General features: G+C 47.7%; 1 protein-coding gene across 3 annotated transcripts in view; it reads right to left on the bottom strand.

The window, feature by feature from the left end:
- The window catches only part of UGGT2 (UDP-glucose glycoprotein glucosyltransferase 2), a 1,031,439-nt gene that overhangs the window by 228,854 nt on the left and 785,766 nt on the right, over nucleotides 1-16,819 (bottom strand). For all 3 annotated transcript variants that reach the window (XM_029604715.1, XM_029604718.1, XM_029604716.1), the window contains exon 27: nucleotides 7,368-7,557. In XM_029604715.1, the coding sequence (XP_029460575.1) occupies nucleotides 7,368-7,557 (190 nt within the window). The remainder of the gene's footprint in view (nucleotides 1-7,367; nucleotides 7,558-16,819) is intronic.

Below are 16,819 nucleotides of genomic sequence, written 5' to 3'. Positions count from 1 at the left end.
CATATCTCAGCAGGCGACAGCATCCTAGTTTCTGCCCAGGAGGCCGATTGCGCGCTGGTAGAATGAGCCGTGACCTGTAGAGGGGGTGGTTTCCCCGCTTCTACGTAGGCCGCCTTGATAACTTCTTTGATTCAGCGGGCGATGGTTGGCCGTGAGGCTGCTTCTCCTTGCTTCTTCCCGCTGTGAAGGACGAACAGATGGTCCGTCTTTCGTACTGCTTCTGACATTTCCAAGTATCTGGCCAGTATTCTGCCGATGTCGAGATGACACAGTATTTGACCTTCTTCTGACTTCTTCAAACCTTCCGTGGTTGGCAAGGATATGGTTTGGTTGAGGTGAAATTGTGAGACTACTTTGGGTAAGAAGGAAGGAACCGTGCAAAGATGGATAGCCTCTGGAGTGATTCTGAGAAACGGATCACGGCAGGACAGTGCTTGTAGCTCTGAGATGCGGCGTGCTGAACATACAGCCAGCAAAAACACCATCTTCAAGGTCAACAAACGGAGAGACAGGCCTCGAAGGGGTCTGAAGGCGGATCCCGCCAGAAATTCCAACACTAGGTTGAGGTTCCACAGGGGCACTGGCCACTTCAGTGGCGGACGAATGTGTTTGACTCCTTTCAGGAAACGTGAGACGTCTGGGTGTTTGGCAATGGTGTTGCCGTCACTCCTGGGACCGTAGCAAGACAGCGCTGCTACCTGAACCTTGATGGAGCTGAGGGACAGACCCTTCTGAAGTCCATCTTGTAGGAAGTCCAAAATGATAGGAATCTTAGCGGCATGTGAATTGGTGCTGCGAGAATCGCACCAGGCTTCAAAAACTCTCCAGATCCTGATATATGTCAGTGATGTGGAGAACTTGCGTGCTCGGAGGAGTGTGTCTATTACCGGCTCCGAGTATCCTCTTTTCTTCAATCTAGCCCTCTCAATGGCCAGACCGTAAGAGAGAATTGAGCTGGATCCTCGTGGAGGATGGGACCTTGCAGCAGCAGGTCCCTGTATGGAGGCAGAGGTAGAGGATTCCCTGCCAGTAGTCTTCTCATGTCTGCGTACCAGGGTCTTCTTGGCCAGTCCGGGGCCACTAGAAGAACTAGTCCTCTGTGCCGCTGAATCTTGTGTATAATGGCGCCCAGCAGGGGCCATGGAGGAAAAGCATATAGCAGGATCCCCTGAGGCCATGGCTGTACCAGGGCATCGATCCCCTGGGATAGAGGATCCCGCCTGCGGCTGAAATACCTGGGTACTTGAGCGTTGGACCTGTCCACTAGTAGGTCCATGCCCAGCGTCCCCCACTGATCCACAATCATCTGGAAAGCTGTGGGCGACAGCTGCCATTCCCCCGGGTTTAGGCTTTCTCTGCTGAGGAAGTCTGCCGTGGTGTTGTCCTTCCCGGCGATGTGGACGGCGGAGATGTCCTGGAGATTTGCTTCCGCCCAAGCCATCAGGGTTTCCATGCGAAAGCTGGGGACCCGTAGGTGTCGGTTGACGGACTTGAGGTCCAGAACGGGCCGGAAAGTGCCCTCCTTCTTGGGCACGATGAAATAGATGGAATAATGCCCAGAATTCATCTCCCTTGCAGGCACTGGGATTATGGCCTTTAGGGACAGGAGCCTCTGCAAAGTAACCTCTAGGGCCGTCCTCTTGATGGGCGAACAAGGAGATTCCATGAACCTGTCTGGCGGGAGTCGAAGAAAATCCAGGTAATACCCTTCTCGGATGATGGTGAGGACCCACTGATCCGAGGTAATCTCGACCCACCTTCGGTAGAAGAGGGATAGCCTGCCCCCTATGGCTGCTACCCCCGGATGGGTCGGCTGATTGTCATTGTGGGGTACGGCCAGGACCCGAACCTGAGCCGGTTCCCCTCTTGTTGTGCTTAGGCCGAAAGGACTGGTTCCTGGCCTGCGAACGAGGTGCTTGGTAGCGAGTCCTGTAAGGGTTGAAGCGCTGAGAGGTTCTACCTCTGGATGGTCTAGGAAAGGGGCGCTGGGTCCTCCTTGACCGGTCTTCTGGTAGACGGGGTAATGGGGAGGCCCCCCATTTATTGGCCAGTTTCTCAAGGTCGCTGCCGAACAGGAGGGATCCCTCAAAGGGCATTCTCGTGAGGTGTGTCTTGGAGGAGTCGTCGGTCGACCAATTACGTAGCCAGAGCTGTCTCCTGGCCGCCACTGAGGATGACACTCCTTTGGCTGCCGTACGGACTAAGTCGGAGGCTGCATCAGTGAGGAACGAGAGAGCTGATTCCATTTCTTCTCCTGGGTGTTGTTCCTAGCCTGTGATAAACAGGAACGTGTCACCACGGTGCAGCAGGTCGCAATTCGTAGGGACATGGCTGCCACCTCAAAGACTTGTTTCAGAATGGTGTCCATGCGCCGGTCATGTGTATCCTTAAGGGCCGTCCCCCCCTCCACCGGAATGGTGGTGCGCTAACTATGGCGTCTACCTGGGGGCATGCCAGCTTCTCCTTGGTTGCTGGGTCTAAGGGGTACATGCCAGCCAAGGCCTGACCCCCTATGAATGAGGCCTCCGGCGTATTCTATTCCAGATCGATTAACTGCTGAGCTACTTGCAGGAGGGGAAAATGGTGAGACATTTGGCGCAGGCCCTCTAACAGGGGGTTCATTCTAGGTTCCTTTGGGGCATCGTGGCCCGGAATAGCCAGCTCCGACAGGCACTGAGAGATCAGGCCTGGGAGATCCCCTTTCAAAAAGAAGCGCCTCATGGTCCGATATGGTTCAACTCCCGAGGGCAGTTCTCCCTCCTCGGGGGACTCGTCATCTTCCTCAGGGCAATCTGAATCCCCATAAGTGGGGGTTCCGGGTGGCCGTGCCTAGGCCTTGAGGGTCTTGAGGGTGCTCCCTGAGCGGGTCCATACGTACCGGTACGTATGGACCCGCTTAGGGAGCAGCCTGCATTGTGACAAAGGCATGAATCCCCTTGAATAATTCCACCCAGGAGAGCGAAGCAGGATCTGGTCTGAGGGGTACCAGGTCCCTCGGGGTCCCCGGCTGCTCACTGCTGCCTGCTAGGTCCGGGGTGTTCCCTAAGGAACTGGCAAGTACACTGGGCTGCAACCGGTCCTGACCAGGAACTCCCAGGGCCTCTTCACATTGGGCACATAGGGAGTCTGCTTCCATGCTCTGTGTGGCTCTGAGGTTGCATGCCGAGCAGAGGCTCATGCCTGATGCTGGAGGGGCTGACGCATGGGCTCTCTGATGCTCCATATGTGCCTGGCGTATCAGCGGGCGCCTATGAACGCGCGCCTACCAATGTACGCTTAATAATGTGCGCCTAACAACGTGCGCCTAACAGCATGCGCCTATCGCGCGGTGACAAACCAGGCAGGAAAATGGCGACCTCCGTGGCGGATTGCCACATAGGCAGACTCTGCGAATCCTCGCTTCCTCGGAGACCAACAAGTAAAGATGTATGCCTTACCTTGTCTTCGGCGCTTCCCGGTTGCGACCCGGGCGGTCTCCGGCTGCGGGGGGTGAGGGTGAGTACCGTCACCGCCGCGCTCAAGGAAGTGCACCCGCTGCCTCTGGGCCGCGACCGAACTCGTCTCGCTCGGGGGCCAAGTCCACGCCGGGACCGAGGCTGCCTCTAAGCCGCGCCCGAGCCCTTCTCACTCGGGGGCTAGGCCCCTGCCGCGAACCGGCCACCGGACCGAGGCCCTTACCTCCGAGGGACCACGGAAATCGCCTCGGGAAACTCAACTGGGGGAGGGACCGACTGGTATCACCGCAGGAGTGCGGGGCTTGTCTTCAGGTAGGTTTCTTCTATGAATTTAGTAGTGTAGAATTTGGAAACACGCTCAGCAAGCGTGAGGTAGCTCCAAACTGCTTTGGAGACGGAAATTACTGAATTGCTACACTTCCTGTGGGGGTATATGTACCCATGCTGACGTCAGATCCGTCTCCAACTGCTAGCACGAGCACACTATACCCACTTGTTTTGAGTCCATCTGCTACATTAGGAAATACTACTTTAAATACTTTCATTCAGCAGTTAAAGGAAAATCATTATGATCTTCCTTTTATGTTTTCATTTTTATTTCATTCCTAAAAAGATAGTGGTATTTATATTATTTTGAAAGTTCTGCTTGTTTAGACTTATGGAGGTCCATATTCAGCCACTATCCTGCTGAGCAAGTTAGTTGGCTAAACATCCCTAGGTAACTTGGCTGGGATATTCAATGGTGTGACCATGCCACTGAATATTCTTGGCTATCTAATAGCTAGCTGGATGAGGATGAGAGAGAGAGAGAGAGAGAGAGAGAGAGAGAGAGACTAGCTATAAGGCCCTTCTAGTAGTTAGCTATTTATATCTCTATAGGAGGCCCACCTGGTAACTCGAGATGAGGTTTAGGTAGTAGTGTAAGGGGTTAGGGGCCACTTTGACCTGCAGAGTGAGACGTACGAACAGAAAAGTACACCCTTGTGAAGATTTGATGTCCTTCAATGATAACATTTGTACACTGTTCTTTCAACCTAGCTTGATGGGACTCTCTACCTGGGTAACATCAAGCTAGGTTGAGAGAACATTGTACTAATCTCATCACTGTGTGATTCCTCACTCCGAAAGACATCAAATCTTCACAAGAATGTACTGTTCTGTTCATACATCTCACTCTGCATGTCAAAGTGGCCCCTAACCCCTACAACTACTACCTAAACCTCACCTCAAGTTACTAGGTGGACCTCCTATAGCATCATAAATAGCTGCTTACTATGGTGCCACCCCAGAGGCGCTCTCTCTCTCTCTCTTCTCTCCTCCTCTCCCCTCCCTCCCCCCATCTCAGGGCCCTCTTTCAGTCCTTCCCCAGACTAAAAATGCCGAAAACGCAATTTGCGAAAAAAATCGCAAATTGCGTTATGGGTATATCGCACATTTTAATGCCATTGAAAAAGGTGTAGTTATTTTTGGCATTAAAACTGTGCGATATGGCTTTGCAAAGTGCGAAGCCAGTCCACTTTTCCCAAAATCCCACCCTCAACTCCTCCCCTTTTAAAAATTTGCATCGAACCATGCGTTATGGTGCTTTTCGCATGCGTTAAGGCATTTTTCACATACGAAAATGCCTTAATGCATGCGAAAAGGCCATAACGTGAGTTGGAAAATAACCCCTTAAGTTAGCCGGTTAAGTAGCTCCACCCTGAATCGCCCCATGCTGTCCCCCACTTAGCCAACTAGCTATTTAGCTGGACAAATAGTTATCTGGTTAAATGGCAGCCACTGAATGTAGCCTAATATTGAAACAGCTACTTAGATGTATAATCTGAACTTATCCAGTTAAGTGGTCCTAAATTATCGACCTCATAATGGGGGCAGTAGCTAAGCAAATTGGGCCAGATCTTAACATCTACACCCGATTTTATAACATGCGTGCGTTGCCATGCGCATGTTATAAAATCTGGGCTCGGCGCGCGCAAGGGGGTGCACACTTGTGCACGCCGAGCCCGAGGGGAGCCCCGATGGCTTTCCCCGTTCCCTCCAAAGCCGCTCCGAAATCGAAGCAGCCTTGGAGGGAACTTTTTTTTGTTTCCCCCCCCCCCACCTTTCCCTCCTTCCCCTATCTAACTCACCCCCCAGCCCTACCTAAATCCCCCCACCTTCCTTATTTTGTTGAGTTACGCCTGCCTCTGGCAGGCTGTCTGCCGGTGCGGCAGGCCCCAACACAGTCCGCTGTGTCAGGGCACTCGGCCACGCCCCCGGACCGTGGCCCCGCCCATGCCCTGCCCATTTTTGCAAGCCCCGGGACATACACACGTCCCGGGGCTTGCGTGCGCAGGGCGGGCGTTTAAGAGTTATGCGCGTAACCCTTTTAAAATCCGCCCCATTGGGTGCAGTTATACTGACTTCAATAAGAACTCTATGCAGACATTACTGAAAAATGAAGTTGAGAAAAGGGGATTTTTAAAAACAAATATAGGGGGTCATTTATCAAAATGCGACAAGGCGTTTTCGCATGCGTTAAGGGTTTATCGCATACGAAAAGCCCCGTTAACGCATGCGATAGGCCCTTACCGCACGCAGAAACGTGTTTACCGCATGCGATCGCACCATATCATATGGTGCGATGCAAATTCCAAAAATAGGAGGAGTTAGGGGCGGAGAGTGGGCTGGGTTAGCCTGTCTGTGAAGAGCTATCGCACAGCCATAACGCCGATTTTAACAACACCTTTTTGGATTGCGTTAGGCTGTGTGATAGCTGCCGTGACCGTGCGGTAAGGTTTCATTGCCATTTGCGATGTCTCCCGTAAGTCCAATTTCAGCTGAATTGACAGGTTCAGAGCCTTGGGAGGGGAGGAGGGAGAAAGAGAGAGAGAGAGAGAGAGAGATAGACTGGCCATAATGTCATTGCCCATAGGTAGGTATTTGTATCCCTATGGTAGGCCCACCTAGTAACTCGAGGTGGGGTTTAGGTAAGAGTGTAGTGGGTTAGGGGCCACTTTGACATTCTACGTGACACCTACGAACAGAACAGTGGTCTCTTGTGAAGATTTGCTGGCCTTCGGAGTGAGGAAACTCACTCCAAGATGAGATTTGGGCCAATGTTCTCTCAACTAGACTGAGAGAACATTGGCCAAATCTCATCTTGGAGTGAGTTTCCTCACTCCGAAGGCCAGCAAATCTTCACAAGAGACCACTTTTCTGTTCGTAGGTGTCACGTAGAATGTCAAAGTGGCCCCTAACCCCCTACACTCTTACCTAAACCCCACCTCGAGTTACTAGGTGGGCCTACCATAGGGATACAAATACCTACCTATGGGCCATGACATTATGGCCAGTCTCTCTCTCTCTCTCCCTCCTATGTCTGGGACCATTAAAAATGCTCCCCCAGTGGTTGAATGCAGGAAATACAACAGATCTGGCACTTATCGCAGAATCTGAAAATGGTATCGCAATTTGCGCTAACTTAGCTCTTCGCACAGGTAATTAGTGATAAATGCTATATTAGCATAAAACACACCCCTTTTGCTATCGCATGCGGTACTTACCGCATTTTGATAAATCCAGGCCATAGATAGTTGAAAATATAGATAGTTGCAATACAAAATTATAAAAACAAACACATTAGGACAACAAAGAAAAGATATCTAAGAAAAAGATCAAAAGACAAAGCAAGAAATAAGCAAAGCTGACATATTGAAAAATCTATTTAGTACTGTTGCTGTAATAAAACAATAGCACAGTAATCAATTCATATTTCTTACAATGCATTCTCATCTTAATGGAAATATAATTTTAGCTCCCTACAAAGTCTTTGGTTTTAATAGTTGCTCACAGAGAATTGCTCTATTGTATTGGTGATATTGTAAATATTTGTAGCTCTTCCCACCAATATTTTTTGAATTCTCCACTTACCTCTTGCAAATGTATATTATCAAGATCACAGGAGCTCTGTACAGCTTCCACCAGCCAGTTTTCTGGGGTAATCATATTCAGTGTTAGAAGAGGCGATTCTGGTATTTCTAGAAAATTAGCCACTGGTCCTGCAGAAAGGCTTTTGTTTGACAGAAAAATCAATTCCGGCTCCAAAACAAATCGGTAAAAACTGTTAGAAAAAAAAGAATGAAAAGATTATCTTTGCACAATGAAAGCTAGAGACGAAAAAAACAAAACAATTTTTACTCTTAACTGGATCAGCTCATATGGAAATGCTTTATGTACTAAACTAAAAGTATATGATGGGACCTATGAGGTATTGAACCATTAAAAGATTCCTTTTTTTTACCACAATTAGTGCAGCTATTAGAATTATATGCTACAAAAGTAATACAGCAATTTATTTTAAATATTTGTTACTTGCTTTCCTATGATCCTAATATCCAAAGCGATATATATAATAAATTAACAGCAACAGTACAATAAAATATAGAAACATAGAAACAAGATGGCATAAAGAGACCATATGGCATAATCTGTAGGTACAACTGACAAAATGCCTTTACAGTTGGTAGTTGCAAAAGTGTTTCCCTGCTGATCTCAAATTCCTACCTGCCTCATGCCACTTCAGTCTATCTTTTAGGTGAGGGGACATACATCTCTCAGCACCTTAAATGCCATTAGCAAGTTTTTAAACCTGCAACATGCAACTATAGGCACCCAATGTAAACGCAAAAGTAACAGGGCAGCCGACATCATGCCATTGTATTTTTAATCAGCTATAACTTATGAAGCATTTTCATTGGCAACCCCAAATACACTGCAATGCAATAATCTATACTAAAAAGCGCTAATGCATAAGCGATTGATTTTTGCACAGTGAATTCTAAATATGGCCTAAGTTGCCTTACCTTCTTCAACCTTACATAGGTGGTAAACCAAAAGCTCGATTCATGCTTCCAACCAGAGAGAATCTCACTTCTGTAAATTCTTATATTAAACAATGCCGGCAAAAAATGCTTTAGTTAGCAAAATAAGTTAACTTACAACAATGGTTAATGATAGAAGCTCCTACAATTACTCAGTTGAGGATAGTGTTGCATCATTTATGTGCTATGGAATAGGGATGTGCATTTGTTTCAAACGAATTTTAAAAACGCGATGAATCAGGGCAATTTGTTTCATTCAGGAGGCCCTGAAAAGAACTGGGGGCCCCCTCCAAATGAAACGAACCATATTCATTATATTAGTTTGAAATTAATGCATTGGGCCTAAATCTAGGCCCGAAGCAGGGGCCTAGGACTAGGCCTGAAGCTGGGGCCTAGCTTAAAGCATAGGCCGAGGCCCAAAGTAGGGGCTGCAGCCTACGCCCTAGTGCGACACTGGCACCTCGGCCTAGGCATAGGCCCGAAGCTGGTGAGTCTTCGTATTGCCTCCATTCAGGGAGAACATCTTCCGGGTCTCATTACACACCAGCCAGTGGCTGTCCATCTCACTGTAGGTACCCTCCATGAGGAAGAGACATCCTTCTATGTCCTAAAACGCTCAACCCATCCGGTAATCCTAGGGTTACCCTGGCTCCAGATCCATGAACTCCAGTTCGATTGGCAGTCCCTGCAGTTGGTATAGTGGAGCCCAAAGTGCCAAAAGACTTACCTGAACCCGGTATCCCCTGTTATACCCGTCTTGAAATCAGTTACCCTTCCAGGGTTACCTCCGCAGTATTCTGACTTCAGCAATGTGTTCTCTAAGTAGAAAGCGGACACCTTGCCTCCATTACGCAAGTTCAACTGTCCTATTGAACTTCTAACGGGCACGACGCCTCCCAAAGGCAGAACCTATCCATTGTCCCAGCCTAAGACTCAGGCTATGTTGGAATATATTAAAGAGAATCTAGAGAAAGGCTTTATCCGTCCATCTGATTCCCATGCAGAAGCGGGGTTCTTCTTCGTGAAGAAAAAGGACGGTAGACTAAGTCCCTGTATCGATTACAGGGGCCTCAATGCAATAACTCGTAAGGATTGATACCCATTACCCCTCATTAGCGAACTGTTCGATCGCCTTGAAGAGGCACGCATTTTCTCCAAGCTGGATCTGAGAGGTGTGTACAACTTGGTACGCATCCAACCTAATGACATCTGGAAGATGGCGTTTAATACCAGAGATGGCCATTACAAATACGTGGTAATGCCTTTTGGGCTATGTAACGCTCCAGCCATCTTCCAACGCCTCATGAATGAAATCTTCTGAGATCTCCTGTACAATCTCGTAGTCGTATACCTCGACGACATTCTGATCGTCTCTAAGGACTTAGAATCCCATCGTGAACACGTCCGTATCATTCTCCAACGTCTGAGAGAGAACCATCTGTACACAAAACTGGAGAAATGTTTGTTTGAGCGGAATCGCTTACCCTTTTTGGGATAAATCATCTCTGATCGTGGATTCTCAATGGACCCGGAGAAACTTCAGGGAATCCGTGACTGGCCCCAGCCAGTAGGCCTTCGAGCGTTGCAACGCTTTCTAGGCTTCACCAATTACTACCGGAGCTTCATTGCAAACTACTTTTCCATAGTTGCCCCACTCACTGCTATGACTAGGAAAGGTGTCAACACCCAAATTTGGACAGCCACAGCAATTGCTGTTTTTCAGAAGATTAAAGAAGCCTTCAGCTCCGGTCCTTGTCTCTTTCATCCGGATCCCAAACGTCCCTTTGTTGTGGAGGTCGATACTTCAACAATCGGCACAGGAGCCGTTCTGAGTCAACACTCCCCCACGGGCAAGCTAATTCCTTGCTCATTCTATTCTCATAAGTTTTCCCCCACAGAACGTTACACAGTGGGTGATCGAAAACTCCTTGCGGTCAAACTAGCGCTTCAAGAATGGCACCCTTGTTTGAAGGGGTGCAACATAAGTTTACCATCTTCACTGACCACAGGAACCTCTAACATCTCAAAGAGACTCAACTTCTGAACCCCTGTCAGGCCCGGTGGGCATTATTCTTCGAAAAATTCGACTTCAACCTGTGCTTCTGTCCTGGTTCCAATAACCTGCGCGCATTAGCGCGCAGGTTATTGGAACCAGGACAGAAGCACATTTGAGCCTGAGGATGTCCCGGAAGTTCCTAGCTTCATCATTGATCCTGCTTGTATTTCCCTTGCTGCAACTACCACAGTCCCTGTTGGGAAGACCGTCGTTCCCTGACGGTTACGTGAACGCGTCTTAAAATGGGCTCATGACTCTAAATTGGCAGGCCATCCTGGTCGTGCCAGGATTCTGGAAATGCTGAAGAGGCACTATTGGTGGCCTACGATGGTACAAGATTCACAAAACTACCTGGACTCATGTCCCATTTGCGCCCAGAAAAAGCCACCAACAGGGAAGCCTTGGCGCTTGCTCCAGCCTCTTCCAGCACTGACCGAGCCTTGGTCCAGCATTTGATGGACTTTATTACTGATCTACCTCCTTCCCAGAATAACATGGTGATTTGGGTTGTCATCGACTGCTTCTCGAAAATGGGTCATTTTCTCCCTTTGCCAGGTCTTCCCTCAGCCCCGAAACTGGCGAAGCTCTTCCTGAAGAATGTCTTTCGCCTCCATGGACTCCCCAAAGAGAATGTATCTGATCGGGGACCACAGTTTACCGCCAAGTATTGGCGTTTCTTGTGTTGAACATTCGACATCTCTCTGAGTTATACGTCGGCCTACCATCCCCAGGCTAATGGGCAGGCCGAAAGGACCAATTGGACCTTGAAGGCATTCCTACGCTCTTATGTAAATGACCAGCAAAACAATTGGTCGGATCCTCTCACCTGGGATGAGCTGTCGCACAATGCCCATGTCGCAGCAGCCACCGACACATCCCCGTTTGTAGTAGTCTTTGGACGGCAGCCCCGACTGCCTCTTCCTGTTCCTCTGACGGTTCCATCTTCAGCGGCTCAAGACATGGCTCAAACCATTTGCCAAGTGTGGACCGAGTAAAAGAGCGACTTGCACGAGCTGCTGAATGCTCCAAGTGCACTTCTGATCTTCATAGTCGACCCGCTCCACTCTTTCGACCTGGCCAGAGAGTGTGGCTGAGTGCTCGACACATTCGTCTGAGACTTCCCTCTCACCATCTGTCTCCAAAATACATCGGACCATTTCTAGTAATCCGAAGAGTGGGAGCTGTTTCTTATCAACTCCAGCTATCTCGTTCATTGGCTATCCACAACATATTTCATGTGTCCCTGTTAAAGCCGTTGGTCCTCTCCTGGCCCTCATGCAAAGACCCTCCTGCTCCGCGTGTCTCTGCAGAACCTGACACTTCTCTCTAGGTAAGAGAAGAATTCATGGGAACCCTCCCAAAACATCCTTGATAAGGATCTTCTGAGGACTTTCCATAGATTGCACCCTGAGAAACCACAGCCGCGAAGGGGGAGACCTAGAAGGGGGGCGTACTGTTACGCGCCCCGCGAGCGGGCCTGCTCACCTTCATAGTTTCACAGCGGGTCCCGGGACGACCTCCCTTGCGGTATTTGTCAGTCCTGCTAGGCCCTGGCATCCCGTGGTGGCGGTCGCAGGGCATTCCACAGTGCGTCGGGTCTCACGCCGAGGTTCGGCGTCCTCGGCCATGTTGGCCACACCCATACACACGCACGCCCGGACTCATGTAGGGCCTAGGGCGGGTCCTAGCTCTGCGGAATGCCCTGATTGATTCCTTGATATAAGGAAGTTCCTGTCTCTGCTTCCTTGCCTTGGCAATCGGGTCGGTTTTTTCTAAGATTGCCTCTGCGCTTGTACCTGTTCCTCCTTGTTCCTAGTTTCGTTCCAGGATCCTTCTGTTCCAGTTCTGTTCCTGACTCGTTCCTGCATCCTAGTTCCTGTATCCTGCTTGTTCCTGTGTTCGTCTGTCTACCCAGGTAGTACCCTTGGACTGACTTTCTGGTACTGACTTCAGCCTGTTCCTGAACTGCCTGCCTATCTGCCGCCTGCCTCAAAGACCACAACCTGTTCCTGACTTGCCTACCTGCCTGCCACCTGCCTCAAGACCTCAGCCTGCCTTCGACCTCATCTGACCTCCAGTACCTGACCTCTGCTTTGCTGACCACTCCTCGGACTGACCTGTGGACATTGACCTTTGCCTATCTGACCTCGTCTCCAGATTCTGGCTCTGTTCCTCTCCTTGTCATCACCAACACTGTTCTGGTTCTCCCTGTTCCAACCAGCAGCCATCTTTGAACCCGATCGTGCTCCCCCTGTCTCCGTGGGCATGCTGGACTTTCACTTTCCTAGGAGACCCTGCGAGGCCCACCTAAGTCCAAGCAGCCCGGGTCCCTATGGGCTCCTCCCGCGGGGACCTCGGGCTTCCAGTAGTGAAGCTCTTCCTTGCATCTGCTTCTCCCAGTGCTCCGCCCCCTGGGGGCAGCTACCTCCTGTACCCTTTCAGGAGGCTTTCCACCTCTGCCCCAGGAAAAGGATCCACCCCCGAGCGCAACACATATGCCAAAGAAATCTGACAAAAGACCATACCAAAAGCCAAGTGATAAACAAAAGTGTAAGAATTTATACTGTTATAGTTTTACAAAATTCTTCTTAAAATATTGTAAAATCAATAAAAAGTATGACACCCCCAATGTTAATTTTTATTATTATTTTTAATTTGTAGACTGTGAAAAGGCTACAAAAGGGTCTATTTCCGAAAGAAAAGACAGCGAGAACCTCAGAGACAGCAGGAGACCTGTGCACAGGGAGGAAGTAGAGAAAGAATGTGAAAGCATGGCCTTAGATAATTGTACCGATGACAATGTTTCAGGGGGGATGGTAAATAATTGTATATCAGGGACCTCTGAAAATACATCTGCAGAAAATGAACCTGTTAATTTTGTCCAATTTGTGAGAAGGTGGAGCTGTGATTTAGAAAAATTTAAAGGCGTACTTTATTCAGAGGAATTTCTTTTTATTAATTTAGATAGACTAGATTCATTCATAGATGTACCAAACATTGTGAGGCAAGGCATACAGCACGTTCTAAATGAAATAAGCAATAGAATGTTATCTAATGATTATGTTCAGGTACATTTACATTCTACAGATTTTCATAATTCTTTGTATTCAGGAAAGTTAAACCCTCAGGACCTGAATGCTGATGATTTCTTAGATCAAGTTAGAAAATTCCTGCAGAGTTATAGAGAGATACAATTTGGTGAGAGATTCCGTATTGTCATTCTTATTATACGGAACAGGGGGGGGAGGGGCACAAAGGGTTTTAAGGTCTATTCTATACAGCCAAATCGTACATAAAAATAGAATGTATTTAATAGACTTGAATAACACAGGTAATGCTCGGGGAGGTAGATCTTTAAAACATACGTGATCACGTACTTTTGTTGGCGCACCAGGCGCAAACAAAAGTACGCTGGATTTTATAAGATACGCGTGTAGCTGCGCGTATCCTATAAAATCCGGGATCGGCGTGCGCAAGGCTGCCGATTTTGGGCAGCCTGCACGCGCCGAGCCGCGCAGCCTGCCTCCATTCCCTCCGAGGCCGCCTTCCCCTGCCTAACCCCCCCCACCTTTATTTCGTGATTTACGCCTGCCCAAAGCAGACATAAATCAACGCGCGCCAGCGGACTGCTGGCGCGCCATCATCCGACCCGGGGGCTGGTCCGGAGGCCTCAACCACGCCCCCAGGCCGGCGCCACGCCCCCGGGCCCGCCCCCCAAACGCCACGTCACGCCCCCGAAATGGCGCATCATTCTAGGCACGCCCCCCGGCACGCCCCTTTTCGAAATCCCCGGGACTTACGCGCGCAGGGGTTTTAAAATCCGCCCCTATGTTTTACAGGGAGCCTTGCAGCCCTCATGTCACCAATAAAACTCACAGATGCAGAGCTGTTAGACCATGCTAAAAAACTGCACGCAGAGCTAGAGTGGTGAGAACATAAAAAGATCATGCTAGATGATGTCTCAACATTTGAACAACATTTAGGTATAAACATAAGGCTTGAGCTTTATACAAAAGAATGGGGTTGCTTTAAGACAAAGGACAGATCTGAATTCCATAAAACTGTTTTTATGTTGTTACATGATGACCATTTTTATGGAATCTTAGATGTAAAAAATATCTATGGGGAGCCAAACTTCTGTAAATTTTGCCAGAAGCTGTACGGTCACGATCATAATTGCATATTATGGTGCCGTCTCTGCTTAATAGCAACGTGTATAGACAATGGTGGTGCACAACAGAAATGTCCTAAATGCAGACTGAATTGCCATTCTAAAGAGTGTTTAGAAAGGCATACAGTTCCGGTTTTAAAAAAAGAAGTTGAATGCTTGTTTAAAATACTGTGTGAAAAATGTGAAGCGTATGTGGACAAGAGGCATAAATGCAGGGGCAGACATTGTAAGCTGTGTTCTGAACCCTTGACCGCTGGCGACAAGTATTTGGGTTTTATGCCTCCTACGGATCATGCACAAATATCTGAAAAATATATATTTTATGATTGTGAATGTATGCAGGAAACAGGCTTTCATGTTCCAAATTATATATATGCAACAGCTTTAAACAACACAAGAAACTGGGAGTTCAAAGGTCTTGAGAGTATTTCTGAGTTTGTTAAGATTTCTTGTGACAAAAAGTTCAAAGGATACACCTTCATAGCACACAATTCTAAAGGCTATGATGGTTATTTTGTAGTTAGAGAGCTGCTAAAGGAAAAAATGGATGTGCGCTTGTTAGCTCATGATTTGTAAGCTCTTACAAATCACGATAGAACCCCTGGGTATATGGTTTAAAGATTCTTTAAATTTCCTGCCCATAAAGCTTAGCAAGCTTCCACAAACCCTGGGGTTTCAAGGCTGTAAGGGCTATTTCCCACATTTTTTTAATACCAGGGTTAATCAAAATTATGTGGGGCCTATGCCTGGTGTTGAGTATTATGGAGATGGGTATATGATGCGTGGAGAAAGAGAGGAATTTTTAAAGTGGTACAGAGACAATCAATATATCACCTTTGATTTACAAAAGGAGCTCGCCTATTATTGCCAACAGGATGTGAACATTCTGAGACAGGTGTGTATCTTATACAGAACTGAAATCATGGCTATTACAGAGAGAGAGGTGGTTGTAGAGCAGGATGGCGGATCTAAAACTGTGAAAAGATGTATATATCCTTTCCAATATATAACACTGGCATCTGTGTGCATGGCTATATACAGGTTTATGTTTTTAGAACCCAAGACCATGGCACTCGTCCCTCCAGACAACTATCACAGACATACGCCCTCTATCCAGTGGCTGATGTATACAGAGGCTGCAGAGCAAATACAGATCACCCATGCTTTAAAGGGGGTGAAAAGCAGGTGGGTCCCTATGGTTATGCACTTATTGATGGGGTACAAACAGCTTTTGAATTTAATGGCTGTTTATTCCACGGTTGTCCAAGCTGTTATAATGATAAAGACCAGAACCCCTTAAAGGCTACAACCTTTGCTTTTCTCAATTACAAAACACAAATCAAAGCAGATTTCCTGAAAAGAAGAGGGTTTAAGGTCATAAGCTTGTGGGAACATGAATGGAAGAGAATGGTGAAAGAAAATATCAGGAGTTGTGCAGACCTTCTGGTTAAATCTGACCTACCGCAGCCATTAGTACCCAGAGATGCCATCTTTGGTGGTAGAACCAATGCTGTTTGCTTGTACTATAAAGCCAGGCCTGATGAAAAAATTGATTACTATGATTTTACCAGTCTATACCCCTTTGTCAATAAAACCAAGGAATATCCGGTTGGCCACCCGCAAATAATTTATGACAGTTTTGGTCCCCCCTCTCAGACTACCAGTCTGTGTGAGTGGTAAGCTCATGTTCCCGCTGTGCCGCACATGCAGGATATGTGCACCCACACAGATGAGGAGAGAGCACTCGTAGGGACTTGGTGCACTGTGGAGATGAATGTGGCTGTTGCAAAAGGGTATGTGGTTGCTGAAATATGTGAAATATGGCACTTTGAAAGTAAATCTGTCAGTCTGTTTTCTGAATACATAAAAATGCATCTCCGTCAAAAACAGCAGGCCTCTGCTTACCCTCAGTGGTGTACCGATGTAGAAAAACAAAACATGTATATATCTGATTTTTACAAAAAAGAAGGTGTAGTTTTAAGGCCTGAACAGGTTAGTATAAACCCCGCAAAGCTCCAAATTGCTAAGCTTTTCTTAAACTCTTTATGGGGGAAGTTTGGCCAAAGAACAAACCTACCTGTTACAAGTATTGTGAGAGATCCTGACGATCTGTATAAATAATTGTTTTCACCCGAATATGAGGTTTCATCATGCGATTTTATTGATGATGAAACAGCCTGTGTGACATGGAAGTATTGAAAAGACTGCAGCATGTTGTCAGGTAATACAAACATTTTCATTGCCTGTTTCACAACTGCTTATGCTCGTTTAGAAC

Source organism: Rhinatrema bivittatum, chromosome 5 (assembly GCF_901001135.1).
Source record: "Rhinatrema bivittatum chromosome 5, aRhiBiv1.1, whole genome shotgun sequence".
Lineage (NCBI taxonomy): Eukaryota > Metazoa > Chordata > Amphibia > Gymnophiona > Rhinatrematidae > Rhinatrema > Rhinatrema bivittatum.
Note: the sequence above shows the minus strand (reverse complement) of the source record. Positions and strands in the feature narration are given on the sequence as shown.